This window comes from Hemitrygon akajei, chromosome 18 (assembly GCF_048418815.1).
Source record: "Hemitrygon akajei chromosome 18, sHemAka1.3, whole genome shotgun sequence".
Taxonomy (NCBI): Eukaryota; Metazoa; Chordata; class Chondrichthyes; order Myliobatiformes; family Dasyatidae; genus Hemitrygon; species Hemitrygon akajei.
In genome coordinates, this window is record NC_133141.1 from 62,803,348 (window position 1) to 62,825,292 (window position 21,945).

The following is a 21,945-nucleotide window of genomic DNA, read 5'->3' on the forward strand; positions in this document are numbered from 1 at the left end:
GCGCAAGTTAACCAAATATGCAGAATTAAGATCAGTGTGCAGAGACAGAGGGTGGAAGGTCTCACGCTATCCATTCGAAGTAGGTTGCCGTGGCTTTATTGCGTTCACTTTCCAGAAGTGGCTGCGTGACCTTGGCTTTACTAGAAGAGAGATCAAGTCAACCAGCAGGGTTGTAGCTGAGGCAGCAGAGGCAGGATCATCATGGGTGTGGACCAAGTACGTCCAGAGGGGCAGATAGTCAGTCAGTGTATCCACCTTTTGTAAACTCTCCAGTAGCTGCATAGACACCTGAAGAGTAGACTATCTGTTGGATGGAAGCGACCAACAACTCTGATAGAGGCAGATGCCAAGTTGTTAAACTCACCAGTGGGAGGTGGTGTTTTAGCACTGCTGACCCACCACCTTGAGGGGGTCTTGATCATAAGCAGGCCGAAACTCCTGAAGACAGGTGGCAGATCAACTGCTGATCCCACTGATGATAGCACAGGACAGTTAACATCTTAGTCCATGTGTATTTTCAATTCTTAATGCAGAAAGAAATAATATTGAGAACAGGAATTGTAGAGTCCTTGAAAGTGAGTCCACAGGTTGTGGAATCATTTGAGTTAAGTGAAGCTTTCCACTCTGGATCAGGATCCTAATGGTTAAGGAGTAATAACTTTTGTTGAACCTGATGGTGTTGGACCTAAGGTTCCTGTACCTCCTTCCTGATTGCAGCAGTGAGAAGAGAGCATGGCCCAGATGGTAATGTCCTTGATGATGGATGCTGCTTTCCTATGACAGTGCTCCTTGTAGATGTGTTCAAAGGTGGGGAGGGCTTTACCTGTGATGGACTGGACTATGTCCACTATCTATTATAGGTTTTTCCATTCAAAAGACATTGGTGTTTCTATATCAGGCCGTGATGCAACCAGTCAGGAAACTCTCCATTGCGCATCTACGTAAGTTTGTCAAAGTTTTAACTGACATGCTGAATCTTCGCAAACTTCTAAGAAAGTAGAGGTGCTGCCGTGCTTTCTTTGAATTGAACTGAATTGATTTGACTTTATTACTTATAACCTTCAAATACATGAGGAGTAAAAAGCTTAACATTACGTCTCCATTCAAATGTGTAATGTGCAATTATAGTAATTTATAATAAATATTATGTACAGCAGAATGATCAATATAACATAGAAATGCATTAGCGTCGCATGAATCAATCAGTCTGATGACCTGGTGGAAGAAGCTGTCCCGGAGCCTGTTGGTCCTGGCTTTTATGCTGCGCTACCATTTCCCGGATGGTAGCAGCTGGAACAGTTTATGGTTGAGGTGACTCGGGTCTCCAATGATCCTTCGGGCCCTTTTAACATACCTGTCTTTGTAAATGTCTTGAATAGTGGGAAGTTCACATCTACAGATGCGCTGGGCTGTCCGCACCACTCTCTGCAGAGTCCTGAGATTGAGGGAAGTACAGTTCCCATACCAGGCAGTGATGCAGCCAGTCAGGATGCTTCCAATTGTGACCCTGTAGAAAGTTCTTGGGATTTTGGGACCCATACCAAACTTCTTCAACCATCTGAGGTGAAAGAGGCGCTGTTGTACCTTTTTCACCACACAGCTGGTGTGTACAGACCACGTGAGATCCTCGGCGATGTTTATGCCGAGGGACTTAAAGCTGTTCACCCTCTCAACCCCAGATCCACTGATGTCAATTGGGGTTAGCCCGTCTCCATTTCTCCTGTAATCCACAACCAGCTCCTTTGTCTTTGTGATGTTGAGGGAGAGGTTGTTTTCTTGACACCACTGTGTCAGGGTGATGACTTCTTCTCTGTATGACTTCTCTCCTCATTGTTATTTGAGATTAGGCCAATCAGTGTAGTGTCATCAGCAAATTTAATTAGCAGATTGGAACTATAGGTGGTGATACAGTCATGGGTATACACCGGTGCCAAGCTGTATGGGTTCTAATGCCCTTCTCTTGGACAACATTGGTGGCATGGAGAGGGGAGGCTTGCAGCCTGGGCAACTGCCAGTCTCCCATAAAAAAAACCTTTCCCAGGCTTGTGCCCTGGAAACTTTCCATGGTGAAAATCCATGGTCTATCAAGACTAATGGAGAGTACCCAGCCCTGAGGGGCACTTGTGTTAAGGGTCAGAGGCAGAGGTGAGGGAGCCCACTCTTACCACCTGGTGATGGCAATTACAGTACATGCTAGACCCATGGCAGATCCATTGAAATGACACCTCTCTGATCCCTTGATGAGGACTAGCGCATACACCTCCAATTTCCTCTTCCTGTAATCAATAATCAGCTCTTTGGTTTTGCTGACATTGAGTGAGAGATTGCTGTTGTGACACCACTCAGCCAGATTTTCAATCTTCCTCCTATATGCTGATTCCTCACCACACTTAATTCAGACTATCACAGCGGTGTTGTCAGCAAACTTAAATATGGTATTGGAGCTATATTTAGCCTCACAGTATAAAGCGAGTGTGTTGGTGCGTGCCCTAGTGGGCAAGGCATCAGACTAGTAACCTGAAGGTCACTGGTTTGAGCCTCAGCTGAGGCAGCACGTTTGTGTCTTTGAGCAAGGCACTTAACCACACATTGCTCTGTGACGTCACCAATGCCAAGCTGCATGGGTCCTAGTGCTCTTCCCTTGGACAACATCGGTGGCGTAGAGAGGGGAAGGCCTGCAGCTTGGGCAACTGCCGGTCTCCCATACAACCCTGCCCAGGCCTGTGCCCTGGAAACTCCAGGCGCAGATCCATGGTCTCTCAAGACCGACAGATGCCACCACCATAAAGCGAGTAGAGCAGTAGGCTGAGTACATGGCCTTATGTACTGATGGTTGAGGAAATCGAGGATCCAATTGCACAAGGAGGTATTGAGACCCAGGTCTTGAAGCTTACTGATTAATTTTGTGTGGATGATGGTGTTGAATACAGAGCTGTAGCCAATAAATAGCATCTTCACTGTCCCAGATGTTCCAGGGTTGAGTGAAGAGCCAATGAAATGGCATCTGCTCTGGACCTGTTGCTCCAGTAAGCAAATTGGAGCAGGCTCAAGTTGCTATGCAGAAGTTGGTATGTCTCATCACCAACAGAGAATGTAAGTGCTACTGAACAATAGTCACTCAGGCAGGTTATCATGTTCTTCTTGGACACTGCTATAATTGAAGCCTGCTTGAAGCAGGTGGGTACTTCAGATTGCCAAAGCGAGAGGTTAACAATATTTGTAAGCACTCCAACCAGATAATTAGCAGACGTCTTCAGCCCTTGACAAGGTACAACATCTGGGACAGATGCTTTCTGTGGGTTCACCTGTGGCTGCTCACATGTTGACCCCAGAGACTGAAATCACAGGATCATCAGTGGTTGTGGGAGTTTGTGAAGATACCTCCATGTTCTGTGGGTCAAAGCGAAGATGAAAGGCATTGAGCTCTCTGGGGAGCGAAACCTTGTTGCACGTAAGACCATAAGATATAGGAGCAGAATTAGGCCATTGGACCTATCAAGTCTGCTCTGCCATTTCATGACTGATCCAATTTTCCTCTCAGCCTAAATCTTCTGCCTTCTCCCTGTATCCCTTCATGCCCTGACTAATTAAGAATCTATCAATTTCTGCCTTAAATATACCCAATGGCTTGGCCTCCACAGCCACCTGTGGCAAAGAATTCCACTGATTCACCACTTTGGCTGAAGAAATTCCTCCTCATCTCCGTTCTATGTCACTTGGCTTTATTTTGAAGGAGGTAATAGCATTCAAGCCCTGCTACAGCTATCGAACATCCTTCAGTGATTCAAGTTAGGTCTGGAATTGCCACATTGCATGTGAGATGGCTTTCTGGAGATTATTCCTGGACCTCTTACACTTCCCTTGATCGCCATACCTGAATGCTACTGATCTGGTCCTCAGCAGATTGCATATTTCATAGCTCATCCAGGGCTTATGGTTGGGGAAGACTCTGAATGATTTTGTGAGGACACACTTTTCCACGAGCGTCTTTATAAAGCCCATGACAATCGTGGTGTATTCATTCACATCTACTGATGAGACCTTGAAAATGGGCCAGTCCCACAGATGCTCCACTGCCTCCTGTGACCACTTCTTTGTTGTCCAGACCTCTGGTACCTTGCTCTTTCGCCTCTGCCTGCATGCTGGAAGGAGGAAGACAGCCAGATGATCAGATATCCTGAAATGCGGTCTAGGGATGGAACGGTAGGCATTTCTAAGCATAGTGTAACAAAGGTCAAGTGAATTGGGACCCCTGGGTGCTGCAGGTGATATGTTGATGATGATTGGGCAGAGGTTTCTTCAAGCAAGCTTGACTGAGGCCCCAGCAATGATTTGAAAGGTGTCAGGCTATTTCCTGTTTGCTAATCTGGGCACTCAATATATCAAGTGCTTGCTTAACAGCGGCCTTTGGTGGTACATAAAGCGCAGCCAGGATCACAGCAGATTAACTCTCTTGGTAAGTAGAACGAATGGCACTTAATTATCAGATGTTCCACGTCGGGAGAACAAGAGTATGAACAAGAGCTGGACATGGAGGCGAGTGTGGTGGTACTTGAGGACAAGAGGAACCCTATCCCTGGTAAGGTGGCGGGAGGATGGGTTAAGAGCAGGCATGCGTGAAATGATGGAGGAAGGGAAGCCACCATATCCAGCACATAATTCTCCAAAACTTCCACCCCTCCAACTGGATACCACCACCAACACATCTTTCCCTCCCCCCCCCCACCCCCCACCCCACTTTCTGCTTTCTGCAGAGGTCACTCCCTACGTGACTCCCTTTCCATTTGTTCCTCCCCACTGATTTCCCTCCTGGCACTTATCCTTGCAAGTGAAACATGTGCTACACCTGCATCTACACCTCCTCCCTCACTACCATTCAGCGCCACAGACAGTCCTTCCAGGTGAGGTGACACTTCACCTGTGAGTCTGCTGGGGTCATATACTGTATTCAGTGCTCCCAATGTGCCCTCCCGTATATCAGCGAGACCCAACGTAGATTGGGAGACCACTTCACCACTCCATCTGCCAGAAGAAGCAGGATCTCCCAGTGACCAACCATTTTAATTCCACTTCCCATTCCCATTCCAATATGTCCATCCATGTCCTCCAACTCTGGCGTGATAAGACAGGTTGGAGGACAACACCTTATATTCCATTTGGGTAGCCTCCAACCTGATGGCATGAACATTGATTTCTCAAACTTCCAGTAATGCCTCTTACCACCCCCCCCCCCTTACCATTTCCCATCCCCTTTTCCCTCTCATGTTATTTCCTTGCCCACCCATCGCCTCCCTCTGGTGCTCCTCCACATCCCCCTCCTTTTTCTTTCTTCCATAGCCTTCTGTCTCTTTCACCAATCAACTTCCTGGCTCTTTGCTTCATCCCTCCCCTCTAAGTTTCACCTATCGCCTGGCGTTTCTCTCCCCCCCTTCCCCACCCCCCACCTTTCAAATCTACTCCTCAGCTTTTTTTCTCCAGTCCTGCCAAAAGGTCTTGGCCTGAAACGTTGACTGTGCTTTTTTCCATAGATGCTACCTGGTCTGCTGAGTTCCTCCAGTATTTTGTGTGTATTGTTCGGATTTCCAGCATCTGCAGATTTTCTCTTGTTTGTGATCACAAATTACTAGTTCGTTTAGATGGTTCAAAAGTACAGTTCTTAAAGGGAAATTACAGGCTGCAGAGTGCAGCAATAGTAGTTCAGAAAAAGTATATTTAGAAGTTTTGTGAGCTGCCTGCAGAACATTGTGTGTATCGTCAGTGCCATCTGCCTTATTAAAACACCCTATCAACTTGGACTGCAACTTGAGGAATCTATGGATGTGGAACCTAAGATCCCTTTGTTCCTCCAAACTGTTAAGAATCCTGCCATTAATCCTATATTTTACCTTTGAGTTCAATCTTCCAAAGTAAATCACTTTGCACTTTTCCGGATTGAACTCCATCTGCCACCTCTTAGCCCAGCTCTGCATCCTGTTAGTGTTCCATTGTAACCTATGACAACCTTCTATATTATCCACAACACTACCAACCTTTGTGTCAATTGACAAATAATTTATGTGGTGGGGTTTGAACTCTGCTCTCTGGATTACAAGTCAACTGACGTGGGTGTGAACAATATTTAAAGGATACTTGGACAGGTATATGATGTAGAAGAAGGATCAGAAAAAGGGTTATGAACTAACTTGCTAAATCGCTAACTTGCATTTTTCTATTTGAACTTAGTAACCCAACATCCTAAGCCAAGACCTGCAGGCAGTAGCCTTTCATAATCAGGATGCAACACTGAGCACAGATGGACAAAAAGAGGAATATGCACATGCACATGATTTATTCACTTGTTTGTTCTTTGATTAAAAATACCTTGTGCTACAGATATACTGACTTATTTATCTGCTTATGTAACTTGGATGCCAGTAGTCACGCATGTTCGCCTGCTGAGAAGTATAAATATATATCAATATTGTTCTGTAACTTAGAGCCTTGCACATTTCTGCAAGTTCACCATGATATCATGCTGAATAAAGCTGTCACCGCTTGAAGTCTGGTCTCTAAAGTCATTTTTATTCCACAGATTGGTGTAGTCAGTGGGATTCCTAGTTAACGGGATCGAACTAAATTGGCTAGCTGAGGGTCTGAAAAATTTTGTGTAATTCACTTTGAGCCACCCCAATCCTGCTCTTTAGGAGTGGGAGAGATGGGATGGGCAAGACCAAGCAGGAAAAACCACAAAACCCAAGAAGCTGCCAACTGAATAAGTAAAAAATAACATAGATTGAGACTTCAAGGGATGAAGAGAGCAGGTCTCTGTTCAATAGTGTTCATTAACTAAAACGTTAAATTGCAGGACAAGGGGAAGCAGAGAATGGGAAGTGGAAGCAGCAAAGAAGGGAAGGAATTCCCTATCAAGCTGACAAGAAAGAAAGGCAGGAACAACATGTGTGCATGAAAAGATGCTGGAAAAGACTTTAGTTCACCACGCTCTCCAGCTGATAAGGTATGATTGGAAACAGGAGATAGCGGGTATGTGATTCCTTTTACTAGTGAAAGGTGGTTGCAAGGGCAATGGCCCTATGGAGGATTGTTTGATTTGATAAAAATAGAGTTTTGGAAAGAAACTCAAAGTGGGGGAGGAAATCCAACATGAGATTACAGTTATATGATACCATATTTTAATAAATGGCTGGAGGTGGCTAGGTATCAACACCCCCCCCCCCACCCCAACAGAAGAATTTTGGAAAAGTGCCAACCCAGCCCTCGGCACCTCAGCCAAAATCAGCACCTCATATTGCAGCAAAGCCACTTACTACCCCCAAATTGCTTGGACCTATAGTAAAGGCTCTGCAAGCAAAAAAAAACACAATATACAGCACGTTCCCCTATGTAATGGTAATATGATTTACAACTCTTTTCTGACCAGGCAGGATGCTTGTTTGGAGCCCATTTTCTAGTCCAACTTAATTATTATTCTGTATTTATATTCCTCCTCCTTCCCCAGAATACTTAATTCTACTTTCATTAACTATGGTACCTTCTTCCCTCTGGGCATCGCATAGGAATCACGTTGGCCTTGTTTACTCCACCCCACTGCATAAAGTTAATCTGAAAAATAATGTGGTATTACCATTCATAAGGCAACATAATGGTCACTTAAGGCTGTGGAAGGCAGTCGGCCAGTTATAGAAGGCCTCTTACGACAAAGAGTTCTGGTCACTACCAGTAGTCTCTGTAACACCCCTAGATTACTGATCCCTAAACCAGGAATGAATAATGAATGGAGATTTGTGCAGGATCTCCAAACTATTAATAAGATAGTTGTTCCTCTTTCCCCCGTGGTTCTGGATACCAATGTTATCCTTTCCAGCTTGTGCCCTCTTTGAATGCTATTCTGGAATAGACATCTGTTCTGCGTTCTTCTCTATTCCCTTATATGAAGAGAGTCAGTATTTGTCTGCATTTATGTACAGTGGCAGATAGTATACCCGGACCAGGCTACCCCAAGGCTACACTGCGAGCCCCTCAGTTTATGCCACCGCAGTGAGACAACATTTGAGTACACTCCAGCTACTACCAGGAAGCAGCAATGTGCAGATGATTTGTTCATTGCATCTCCCACAGTTATTGATATGAAAAAGACACTATTGACACACCTGGCCAAGAAAAGACATAAAGTGTCCTTAAGCAAGTTGCAGCTTTGCCAATCTATAGTGCAGTATTTGGGACACATACTTTCACAAGGGACTTGGAAATTAGGCCAGGACAGGATTGTGGGCACCATGAACACGAATTGAAATGTTATCCTTTTTGTGCATGGTTAATTATTGCAGACATTGGGTCCCTGAATATCAAATGGTGGCTAAGCCTCATTGCTGAGAATGCCTAATGAAATACAATGCAAATGAAAAATGCAGACCACTTTTACTGATCTGAAAACAGCTCTATCTACTGCTTCTGCATTGGGCATGCCAAACTATTCAATACCTTTTCAGTTTTTTGTAAATGAAAAACAGGGCTGTGCAAGCAGCACCTGATGTACCATCAATAACTCTCTCTGAGACGTAAAGGCGAGGTATCGGCTTTTATTGACTGGAAGAAGGAACAAGCAGTGATTGACCACTATACTACATCCTGGAGACAGAGAGGCCGAGCTCAGACCTCAATCACCTTTATACAGGGGTCTGTGGGAGGAGCCACAGGAGCAGTCAGCAGGGGGCGTGTCCAGACAGGTATATGTAGTTCACCACAGCACCTTGACTCAAAAGCATGGGGACCTCAGGAGACCTATTGTCTAATATTCTGTACAATTACCATCAGCTGTAAAGGGTAGGCCTGGATGACTAGGATCTGTTGCCACCACTGTAATTATGGTAGAAAAATCAAATCCTAGTGTGTTAGATCACTCTTGTACCATTCTGGCTCCTAAAATCAGCTGCCACACAACATTTTATGGCTGCTAGAAGTACAGGATATGAGATCATGTTACAACCTAAACCCAATCTTTCTTTCCAGAGAACCCCTGACTTAAATCCCGCCTTCTTTAAGCTCTTTACAGACCCTGATGATATTTCTGATTGTGTAGCTGTAATAGAGGATATCCGCCTATATCTTCAGGATATCCCTTCAGATAGCCCTAACTTTATGCTATTTACTGATCAGTCCTCCTTCTGTCTGTCAGATGCTCAACTCCCTTCTGGTTATGCTATTGTATCTTCATTTGATACTTTGAGAGTTTATGTGCTCCCTCCTGGGGCATCTGCAAAGGCCGCAAAGTTTTTTACACTTACATGGGCTTGTATTTTAGGTACTGGGAAATCGGTCACTGTTTATGCATTTAGGGCAACCCATGAGTTTGGTGCCCTTTGGAAACAGAGGTTTTATTATCTCTTCCAGAAAACCCATTCAGCACTCTCAATTGATGATTAACCTGTTTCAGGCTATTCTCCTGCCTTCTCACCTTGCTATTGTCAAATGCAAAGCACACGCAGGAGAAAAGGATGAAATCTCCTGTGGCAATGCAGTGACAGACGCTGCTGCTAAACAAGCAAAATTGGCTCAGGTGGCAGTAGTTAAAATTATGACCCAACAGAAGCAGCAGTCACTTGCCCCTCCATTTGTTGATATCTGTGCAGCCTAGGCCCGGGCAGATGCCATGGAATGCAGCCATTGGATTTCTCATGGCTACGAACAAAGGAAGTCCGAGTTATGGACACCCCAGATGGAAGTATAGTATATGGAGTTCCTGTATGCCCTCGCTAAGTTGGCACATGGGCATGGCCATGCAGGTAAAAAATGGCATCACTCATGCCATCGCACAACAATGGTTTGTCCCGGGAACATCAGCGGCTGCCCAGGTGTATGAAACTTGTAGGATCAGTTTGCAGAACAATAGAGGTAAACACCAGTGAAGTCTGACCACTTACCCATGCCTGAGGGGCCTTTTACTAGTTTTCAAATCGATTATGTTCACATGCCTGCAATGAAGTGGGTATGCTGGTAATTGTAGACATGTTTTCCAAATGGGTTGAGGCACTTACTGCTAGAAAGGACGATACCAGCACTGTACTAAAATGTGTTATACGAGATATCCATGGAATTGGAGTCCTCACTAATACCAACAGTGATAGGGGAACACACTTCAGCCCAAGTCATTAAAGCACTTAGTCAGGCATTTAACTGGCAACTGGCAATTACATATCCCATACCGACCTCAGTCTTCTGGGTTGGAGGAACACATAAAAAACACACTTACAAAGTCTGCTAGGAGATGGTCTGCGGCATTGTCTATACCCTGTGAAATCAAGTTAGACGTACAACTAAGCTGACTCCTTTTGAAATATTAATGGGAAGACCTATGCCAACAGGAATACAACCTGTGTTGGCACCCACTCAAAGTGGTCTCATCTGGACTGATGGAGAATGCCCAAGCTCTTTATGAGACACTACAGGCAAGTCATGGGATGGTGGTATAGGTGCTGCCCAGGCCAGGGGGAAGTAATAATTACCCCTTTAAACCAGGAGATTATGTGTTAAATCACTAGAAAAAAGACTCTTTCTCCTAGGTGGAAAGGTCCTTACCAAGTGCTGCTTACTACCAGAATGGTGCTGAAGGTGGCTGGTAAATCTGATTGGGTTCACATAACTCTGTACAGACTGGAAATACCACTCTCCCTGAAGGCTGAACAGGAAAGCAAAAAGAAAAAAAGCTGCAGGGCAAAGAATTTAGTGACTGTTGTGATGGGACTAATCCTTATCCTCACCTTAGGGAGTGAAGTGAAACAAACAAATACCTTCTTGAAAATGGCTTATGAGTATGCTAATCGCACTAATGTGTCCCGTTGCTGGATATGCTTAGGCATTCTCCAGCATGAAAAAGCAGGATTCCCTTTAAGGACCATACAAATTTACCTGCTGGAGATACCTTACACACCCGGGGTCAGTTACAAATGAAATAGTGGTAAGAAGTAAATCTTTTACTGGATGGTATTTCACAATTACAACAATTACAACTCAATTAGTCCCAAATTGGAAGTTAGAGGGCAATTAGGTAGAGTCCTGATTGTTGGGGAAGAATAAGAATTGATGGAAAAGAGGACAGAGCATTTGTGAGCAGATGTTAACTTCAAGATGGGATAAATGAATAAATAAAACCACCCTCAATGGCACTTACTGGATTTGCGGGAACTGGGCCTACTGGTGGTTGCCAAAAGATTGGACTGGGGATTGGGGCACGTCATACCATTTATGCATCATACTTACAATTGAATCATGAGCCTTATTGTGAAAGGAAACAGGCAATTACAGAAAACGAGAGACTTCAGATAATAGCCAATGTCCGGGGTGGGACAAATAAAGAGAGAATTGATTATTATGGCTTACGCATTAGAGAAATCAGCAAATGAAACATCATGTGCTTTTGGTCAAACTGGAGAAGCCTTTTCAGAAATATCTACCGAGTTAGTAGCAGAAAGAATTGTAGCATTACAAAACAGAATGGCCCTAGACTTTGTGTTGTCTGAACAAGGAGGCACTTGTGCTGTAATAGGACAAGAATGTTGCACTTAATTAAAAAACAGAACTCATCTAACTGATCACACTAAACAGGCTGCTGGGGAAAAAAATCAAGAAAGTAGAGGATTAGTTTCATAATTACAATCCTGCGGAAGGATGGTGGCCATTTGGAAGCTTGAGTGGGTGGTGAGTTACATTGGTTCACTATGTATAATACTGGGTGCAATAATTATAGTTGTATTCCTACTGCATTGTACATGTAGAACAATACTCATCCAGGGAAGGAATCAACTCTTATTCCTGTATATTATAGAGAAAGGAGAACTCCAGTGGATGAGGGAAACAAGGAGGATCATTTAGCTATGAGATCTTTACCCCTGGGGTATGAAGCCCTTTTTGCTGACACTGATCTTCAAGGTTGATCTTACGATCAAAAAGAAGGGAATTGTGGGTCAGCAAAAGGGTTAATGAACTAAGTAGCTAACTTGCATTTTTTTGTTTGAACTTTGCAACCCAATATCCTAAGTCAAGACCTGTAGACAGCTGACCATCTTTCATAATCAAGATGCAGCACTGAGTGTAGGTAGCCGAAAAGAGGAACATGCACATGATTTAGTCACTTGTCTGTTCTATGATTAAAAATAGCTTGTGCTACAGATATACTGACTTACTTATCTCCTTATGTAACTTGGATGCCAGTAGTCACATATGTTCACCTCTTTAGAAGTATAAATATATATCGATATTTTTCTGTAACTTAAAGTTTGCACATTTCTGCAAGCTCTCCATGATATCATGCTGAATAAAACTGTCACTACTTGAAGTCTGGTCTCTAAAGTTGTCTTTCTTCAACAATGGAAAAGAAGATTGAGAGGAATATGGGTCAAATACAGGCAAATAGGACTATCTTGGATGGGGATCTTGGTCTGTATGTACCAGTTCGGCTGAAGGATATGTTTATATGCTGTATGACTATGTCTTAGCCACAGCACCATAACTGCAGGTCCAAAGAAAAGTGGTTAACACATGCAGTCTATACTTACTTCCCATGCTTCTCTGGGATGTCCTCAGTTAGTAATCACAACATGGATGTAGTCCAACACAAGAAATTCTGTAATTACTGGAAATCCAAAGTAACACACACAAAATGCTGGAGGAACTCAGCAGGTCAGATAGCATCTATGGAAATGAATTAACATTTGATGTTTTGGACTGAGATCCTTCAGTAGGACTCAAGGCTTCCTTTCCTTCGTGAAATCAATCCCCCAACGTACTGATGAAAAGTCTTGGCCTGAAATGTCGACAGTAAATTACTTTCCACAGATGCTACCTAACCTGCAGAGATCCTCCAGCATTTTATAGGCATCAGACAACTTAAGCTTCAGCTGTAGGCTGTCATCGGATGGAAAAAAGAGGCTATCACTGTTGAAAATTAGGAAAGTAGCAGTGGAGAGAAAAAAAAAGAAAACCTTGTATTTTGCATTGTTAGTCTAATCAGCTCCTGGATTATTAAAGAATTTTTCCAAGTATCTTTGAGAGAACCTCCCAAACTCACAATCACCACCCCCAAGAAAGGCCAGGGCTGTAAGAACAACACTAACTGGTTTCCGCTCCAATCTGATTGGGAATATATTATGGTTCCTTCACCATGCCTGGGTCTAGCACCATTTTTGAAGCACCTTCATCAGAAGGACAAGCTTGTTCAAACAAACAGCTCACCATCGCCTTCTCCAGGAAACCATGGATGGGCCATAAAAGCTGTCTCTTTAACTCTGGTAACGATAGCAAAAAGGTTTCTGGTAAGAAAGGAAGAAAAGAAAGCTTACCATTGAATGGGAGAGGTTGCAATCCACTTGTAAATCTTCTCACAGTCTGTAGAATTCCATTCCTGAGCAGACCAGAAGTTCAGCTGCTGACTAGACAAAAATGCTGTATTAATGGGGGTGTTGCTCAGTGGTAGAGATTTTGACTGCAGATCAAGAGGTCCCTGGTTCAATCTTTTGTAGGCAGCACAGTAGCATAGCTGAATGATGTGTTGGATCAAGGCTGATGGAGAAACAGGAAAGATGAAAAAGGGGATGATGGGCTGGGGATGAGGAGAGAGGGGAATAGAGGCTTAGGTGTACCAAAGGAATGATGGCCAAATGGACTGGGTGGGGGTTTCTGGGAGAATGGGGGATGGAAGGTAATAGGAGGAAACAGATGGATATAGGGGCTGATGGGCCATTGGAACAAGGTGGGGGAGAGTTCAGGAATGGTGAACAAAACCTATGTGGAGAGATGACTATACATGGAAGGAGAACACAGGAGGTGTAGGTTGCCTGAAATTTGGAAAATTCAACTCATATTTTTGGGATGTAAACTACCCAAGCAGAATATGTGATGTCCTTCCAATTTCTGTTTTGCCTCTTCCACAGCAATGGAAATGACCAAGGACAGACAGATCGGCAAGAACCCGAGGTCAGGAGTGAACCCAGGTCACTACAGCAGCCCTACCAGTGTGCCACTGTGCCAAGTGAAGAATCTCACGATGCATCAGGCATTTAGTACTTGGGTGAGGAGAATTCCTCTGAGCAGACAAGTTTGAGGTTTTGTAGCTTGTGAGCACAAACCATGGTGTGACTTACACAGTGAACAACAGGGCACTGAGGAGTGTGATAAAACAGTAATCTAGGAATACAGATCCATAATTCCTTGAATGTGGCATCACCTGTAAATTGGATATTATGCTGAAGTTGTATAAGACATTGGTGGGGCCTAATTTGGAGTATTGTGGCCACCTATCAATAAGAATGAAATCGTACAGAGAAAATGTATAAGGATATTGCTGGGACTTGAGGATCTGAATTTTAGGGAAAGGTTGAATAGGTTAGTATTTTATTCCCAGGAGCAAAGGAGGATGAGGAGAGATTTAATAGAGATACACAAAATTATGAGGGGTATGGAGAGGGTTAATGCAAACTGGCCTTTTCCACCAAGGGTGGGTGAGACTAGAACTAGAGGCCATAGATTAAGGGTGAAAGGTAAAATATTTAAGGGGAACCTGAAGGGTAACTACTTCACTCCATGACTCTAAATTGCCAGAGAATTGCACTGTAAGATTTTACAGATCTCAGGAGTTGAGGGCCACAGATATTGGTTGCAGAGCCTTTTTTTTTTGCCAAGTCCCACTGAATTTCTGACTTGTGCATTTTATTGGCTGGGAAGACCTTGGCGTATGAGGCACTGAGTAACTGACTGCACAATATCCACCCTCTGACCTTCTCTGCAAAGACAAATATTTATCTGGCTGGTGAGATGAGCTTCTGGTCAATATAATGATGGAGATTCAATGATGAGATGGTAATATCCATGTTGGCGCTTGGCCAAAAGGTTAAGGCGTTTGTCTAGTGATCTGAAGGTCACTAGTTCGAGCCTTGGCTGAGGCTGCATGTGTGTCCTTGAGCAATGCACTTAACCACACATTGCTCTGCGACGACACCGGTACCAAGCTGTATGGGTCCTAATGCCCTTCCCTTGGACAACATCGGTGGCATGGAGAGGGGAGACTTGCAGCTTGGGCAACTGCCGGTCTTCAATAAAAAAAAACCTTGCCCAGGCTTGCGCCCTGGAAACTTTCCAAGGCACATATCCATGGTCTATCGAGACTAACGGAGGCCTACTCACACAATATCCCTGCTGGAAGTAGTCAATGCCTTGTACTTCTACGGAACAGCTGATATTGCTATTTATCATCCCTAGCCTAATGTTGTCCAGATCTCGGTGCTTGCAGTCTTGAACTGCTTCGTTTACATAGAGCATAGAACAGTACAGCACAGTACAGGCCCTTCAGCCCACAATGTTGTGCCAACCATTTAACCTACTCTAAGATAAATCAAACCCTTCCATGCCACTTAGCCCTCTATTTTCCATTTATCCATCTGTCTATATAAGAGTCTCTTAAATGTTCCTAATGTATTTGCCTCTACCACCACCCTTGGCAGGACATTCCATGCACCCAACATTCTCTGTGTAAAAAAACTATCTCTAATATCTCCCTCATACTTCCATCCAATCAGAATCAGGTTTATTATCACCGGCATGTGTCATGAAATTTGTTAACTTAGCAGCAGCAGTTCAATGCAATACATGATAGTATAGAAAGAAAAAATAATATAAAATAAATCAATTCCACTAAGTACTTAGATATATATTGAATAAATTAAAAGTGCAAAAGCAGAATTAATACTGTTTTTTTTTAAAGTGAGGCAGTGTTCGTGGGTTCAATGTCCATTTAGGAATCGGATGGCAAAGGGGAAGAAGCTGTTCCTGAATCATTGAGTGTGTGTCTTCAGGCTTCTGTATCTCCTTCCTGACGGTTACAATGAAAAAAGGGCATGTCCTGGGTGATGGGGGGGGGGGGGTCCTTAATAATGGATGTCGCCTTTCTACGGCATCACTCCTTGAGGATGTTTTGGATACTACAGAGGCTAGTACCCAAGATGGAGCTGACTAATTTTACAACTTTCTGTAGCTTCTTTCGGTCCTGTGCAGTAGCCCCACTATACCAACCAGTGATGCAGCCTTTCAGAATGCTGTCCACGGTACATCTATAGAAGTTTTCAAGTGGTTTAGGTGACGAACCAAATCTCTTCAAATTCCTAATGAACTATACAGTAGCTGCTGTCTTACCTTCTTCATAGCTGCATCAATATGTTGGGACCAGGTTAGATCCTCAGAGATCTTGATACCCAGGAACTTCAAATTGCCCACTCTCTCCATTCCTGATCCCTCTATGAGGATTGGTTCATGCTCCCTCATCTTACCCTTCCTGAAGTCCACAATCAGCTCTTTGGTCTTATTGACATTGAGTTCAAGGTTGTTTCTGTGACACCACTTAACTAGCTGGTGCATCTCACTCCATTTGAGATTCTACCAACAGTGGTTGTATCATCAGCAAATTTATAGATGGTCTTTGAGCTGTGTCTAGCCACACAGTTGTGGGTATAGAAAGAGTAGAGCAGTGGGCTAAGCACACACCCCTAAGGTATGCCAGTGTTCACCTTAAAATCACCTTAAAATTATGCCCTCTTGCTGTCCACTCTATCTATGTCTGTTATCATCTGGTTATCATCTCTATCAAGTCACCCTTCATCCTCCTTCATTCCAAAGAGAAAAACCCTAGCTTGCTCAACCAAAAGACATGGTGTCTTGTTACAACACGCACCCAACCGCACCAACTTCTGGGGTTTAAACGCTCTAACTCTTTGGAATATGGCTATCTGGCATGGCCTCTTTAAGGGTTCAGGTCCATCCCACCTATTGGCAATCATGTTTTGGACACCAAGAATTGAATATTTAAAGAGCACCTGATCTGAGGTTTGGTGCTCAATCATAAGCCTAACTAAAGATATCATCTAGCGTTTTGTTTTTGCTCAGTTCTCATTCCAGGTTTATACCGTGTCTCAATTCCAGCCTCAGATACTCCAGTAGTTAGATCCTAACCATCCCCATCAAGGTTTCTCATCACATCATTTCAAATTTGCTAAGGAATTGCAAATGGGATTGTGCATAGTGCAACCATCGGTGAACATTGCTACTTCTGATTTTCTGGTGGAAGGAAAGTCTTTGATGAAGCAAACGAAGATTGTTGAGCCTAGGGCACTACCCCAAGGAACTCCTGCAGTAATCTCAGGGATGATGGATCTCTGACATTACAGGTATCTTTCTTCTTGCAATATAGGACTCTAAACACTGGAAGTATTTTCCATTTTATGTCTATTAGCTATGATTTTACCAGGACCCTTTGATCCCACAGTTGGTCAAATACTGCAATGACATCAAGGTCAGTCATTCTCACATCTTCTTACAATTCAGCTCTTTGACCCATTTCAGACCAAGGCCTGAGATCAGTTCAGGAGCCTAGTGAAACCATAACTAGGTATCAGTGCAGTTTATTAGTAAGTGCCACTCGATGGTACACTTTACATTTGCTGTGGAAGGCTTCTGATCAACAGATATGGCATCAGAATTTTCCCTTCTTCCAATCCTATGCCCACTAGTTTCTGAGAGCCCTCATCCACCCCCAGCCTCTGAGCCCTAATTCTTTAATGGACCAGTTTCCAAACCCAAACTTCCCAAATCTCAATTTTTCCACCAACCAAATCCATGTTTCATCTTTTCTGCACTCAGCATACACCCACCTTCCCAAAACGCCTGTCCTGGACAGCTGGATCCCTGCCCTCTGGCCCTTCAATACTATTAATTCCACATCTTGTACCACACTAGCCAACCAAGCAGTTCACTTGCCTCCAAATCTTCCATCATTTGGGCTTCTATTCCCTTCCCATTACACCCTGCCAGCACCTACCCAAGGACAGTGCATGCATACAAAGATGATGCTCTGTCTACCCTTCTCATTGCCTCAGTAAAGCCAACATAATCAAAGATATTCTTTCTTCTCCTTGCACCCATGGGTAGAAGATACAAAAGTCAGAAAGTACAAACCACCAGTCTCAAGGAGAGCTTCTATCCTACTGTTATCAGACTTTTGAATAGACCTCTTGTATGATAAGATGGATTCTTAATCTCACAAACTGCCTTGTTATGATTTGCAACTTTAGTGTAGGGTTCAATTCTCCCTGCTGTCTGTAATAAGTTTGTACGTTCTCCCCGTGACCATGTGGGTTTCCTCCAGATGTTCAGGTTTCCTGCCACATTCCAAAGATGTATGGGTTAGGGTTAGTGAGTTGTGGGCATTCTATGTTAATAACAGGAAGTGTGGCGACACAGGCGGGCTACCCCAAAAACAATTGTTAATCATTGAGCAAAATGACACATTTCACTGTATGTTTCAATATTTCATTGTGCATGTGACAAATAAAGCTAATCTTTAATTTTTATACTCGCTTCTTTGTAACTGGTACACCTTATTTTGTATTGTTATTGTTTTACATTGTTCTATCTCAATGCACTGTGTAATGATTTGATCTGTAAAAACAGTATACATGACGTTTTTCACTGCAGTCCAATGCATGTGACAATAATAGACCAGATCAAGCTTTGCACAGTTTTGGTATCAATCTCAGGATGAGGGAACATATTACTCTCATCCTAGCTACTCTGCATTGACTTCCTATATCTTTCAGAATTGATTTTAAAGTTTCCTTACTTGTTTTTAAAGCTCTTACTGGTCTGGGACCAAAGTACATCACAAATTCGTTTTCATTTCATAATCCTGCTCGAACTCTCAGGTCTTCTTCTGGCAGTCTCTCGAATTAAAACAATCCCTCTCAAATCGTCAGATCAGCTTTTTTGAACTACGCTCCTAAACTGTGGAATTCAATACCTAAAGCTATAAGGGATACAGACTCAGTTGACACTAATAAGCGCCAGTTCAAAAACTATTTAACCTTGCTTTTAACTAACAACTTTATATCTTTTATTTTCGTGTTTATATTTATTTTTTATTTTATTTTCATGTTTGCACCTTATCCCATTGTAAAGCAGTGTGAACTGCATCATCTACATAAAAAGTGCTCAAAAATATGTTCTCATTAATATTATGTGTGGCCCATTTCAGTATTGGAGAATTTCACCTGAGATTAAATGATACCAACAGTCTCGCCACTCTGCCACAATGAGTTGATGTCATTTATGGAAATTCTCTAGAGTAAATTCCCAGGTCATGATGAATAACAGAGGGAAATCCCCACCCCACTCCCCTCTCTGTGGAAATTCAAGCCCCTAGATCCTTACCTGGAAGTACACATTTCACACACTCCGTCATCTCTGTCACTCTCATTTTGACTCCTCTCTTCACTGTCATTGACTTGTAAAATTGGACTGAACACATTGCTAAGTTTCAGTTTAGACAGCCGGCCCATATACCTGCAAGAAAAAAAAGAACTGAACAGCTGAAAGGGCAACAGAAGTAATCTATTTCAGTGACAGTGCACAAGAAAGAAACTAAAGAGAGTGTTAAATTCAAAGAATTTATTCAAAGAATAAATTCAAAGAAATACACACAGCATAACAGTAAAAATATGAACCAGGGCATTACATAAAACTACCAGAAAAAAAACAATAGGTCTGATTGGGAACAGATTAGAGCTCAACAAAATAAGTCATAAAAATGGACTGACAACGACACTAAGGTCATAAAACCTAGGAGCAGAATTAGGCCATTTGGCCCATCAAGTCTGCTCTGCTATTCCATTCTGACTGATTTATTATCCCTTTCAACCCCATTCATCTGCCTGCTCCCCCGTACCCTTTGATGCCCTTACCAATCATGCACCTATCAACCTCCACTTTAAATATACTCAGTGATGTGGCCTCCACCTCCCCAATAGAGGGAACATCTTCTCCACGTCCACTCTATCTAGCCCTCTCAATATTTGATAGGTTTCAATGAGATCCCCACTCATTCTTCTAAATTCCAATGAGTGCAGGCCCAGAGCCTTTGAGAAGCAGACAACTGACTGGAAGAAGTTTAAGGTACTTAATGAGGATATGACTAATGAGGACAATTATGAGCCCTTGCAGATCGAGTCAGGAGAATTAATGGAAATAGCAAAGGAATTAAACAATAACTTTGCATTTATCTTCAGGGAATAAAATACAAAGAATAAGACTGCCAGAACCCATCAGTCAAAAGCTGTTGATCTTGACAGCTGATAAAATCCTGAGGACCAATTAGGAGATGCCTCGTGCCACCTAGGCACTAAGGGTTCAGACGACGAGTTAGGAGATGGTTTATGAGATAGGGTACTTTGGCTTAGGTTCCACAGACTCTGGAATTGTTCCTGTGGATTTGAGGGTAGCCATTGTGGCTTCACTATTTGAGAAATTAAGGAGAGAAAACTATGAGCAATCCATGCTTAGTCCAAAAACAACTATGGAGAATAGGACTGAACATAGCCAACATGGATTTATGGAAGGAAAATTATCCGGGTCTCATCGACCAGGCTCCGTTGAGAATGTGTCTAGCAGATAAATGGGGGGCGGAGCGGCCTCACATAATTGAAATGTCAGAAGGCATTTGTAAAAGTCCGAGACAAGGGGTTGGTGAGTGATTTAAAACCACACAGAGTTCAGGGTAATATATTGACACAATTGAGGATGCTGGGGAGAATGAGGGGTACAAAAGAGTGAATCAATGGGGCTAGGGTGCGGGGGGAGTGAGGGGTAAAGTGATGGGGTAGAATCATGGGAGTGGTAAAGGGCAAATGTGGGTGAATGAGTGGTAAGGAGAGTGAGGGAATGAAGCTATGGGGAAAGAGTAGCTGGGCTGGGGAGGGATGTGAATCGGTAGATGCTGAGGGGAGTGAGACAACGATGAGGGAGGCTGGCAGGACACAACAGTCCTGTACAGACCAATCCCCACGAGTACTGTACCCCCGTGTTATACAGTGACAGACCTGTCGTCACCAGTACAGTACCCCCGTGTTATACAGTGACAGACCTGTCGTCACCAGTACAGTATCCCAGGGTTATACAGTGACAGACCTGTCGTCACCAGTACAGTATCCCAGGGTTATACAGTGACAGACCTGTCGTCACCAGTACAGTACCCCAGTGTTATAGAGTGACAGACCTGCCGTCACCAGTACTGTACCCCAGTGTTATACAGTGACAGACCTGTCGTCACCAGTACAGTACCCCCGTGTTATACAGTGACAGACCTGTCGTCACCAGTACAGTACCCCCGTGTTATACAGTGACAGACCTGCCGTCACCAGTACAGTACTCCAGTGTTATACAGTGACAGACCTGTCGTCACCAGTACGGTACCCCCGTGTTATACAGTGACAGACCTGTCGTCACCAGTACAGTATCCCAGTGTTATACAGTGACAGACCTGTCGTCACCAGTACGGTACCCCCGTGTTATACAGTGACAGACCTGTCGTCACCAGTACAGTACCCCCGTGTTATACAGTGACAAACCTGTCGTCACCAGTACGGTACCCCCGTGTTATACAGTGACAGACCTGTCGTCACCAGTACAGTACCCCAGTGTTATACAGTGACAGACCTGTCGTCACCAGTACAGTACCCCAGAGTTATACAGTGACAGACCTGTTGTCACCAGTACAGTATCCCAGTGTTATACAGTGACAGACCTGTCGTCACCAGTACAGTACCCCCGTGTTATACAGTGACAGACCTGTCGTCACCAGTACAGTACCCCAGTGTTATACAGTGACAGACCTGTCGTCACCAGTACTGTACCCCAGTGTTATACAGTGACAGACCTGTCGTCACCAGTACAGTATCCCAGTGTTATAGAGTGACAGACCTGTCGTCACCAGTACTGTACCCCAGTGTTATACAGTGACAGACCTGTCGTCACCAGTACAGTACCCCCGTGTTATACAGTGACAGACCTGTCGTCACCAGTACGGTACCCCCGTGTTATACAGTGACAGACCTGTCGTCACCAGTACAGTACCCACGT

At 43.7% G+C, this 21,945-nt stretch overlaps 1 protein-coding gene across 1 annotated transcript in view; it reads right to left on the reverse strand.

Moving 5' to 3' along the window:
- Positions 1–21,945, reverse strand: part of LOC140741485 (alpha-2,8-sialyltransferase 8F-like) — a 72,092-nt gene that overhangs the window by 47,207 nt on the left and 2,940 nt on the right. The window contains exons 2-3 of the mRNA XM_073071733.1: positions 19,243–19,374; positions 13,332–13,421 (exon numbers count right to left, since the gene is read on the reverse strand). Of these exons, the coding sequence (XP_072927834.1) occupies positions 13,332–13,421; positions 19,243–19,374 (222 nt within the window). The remainder of the gene's footprint in view (positions 1–13,331; positions 13,422–19,242; positions 19,375–21,945) is intronic.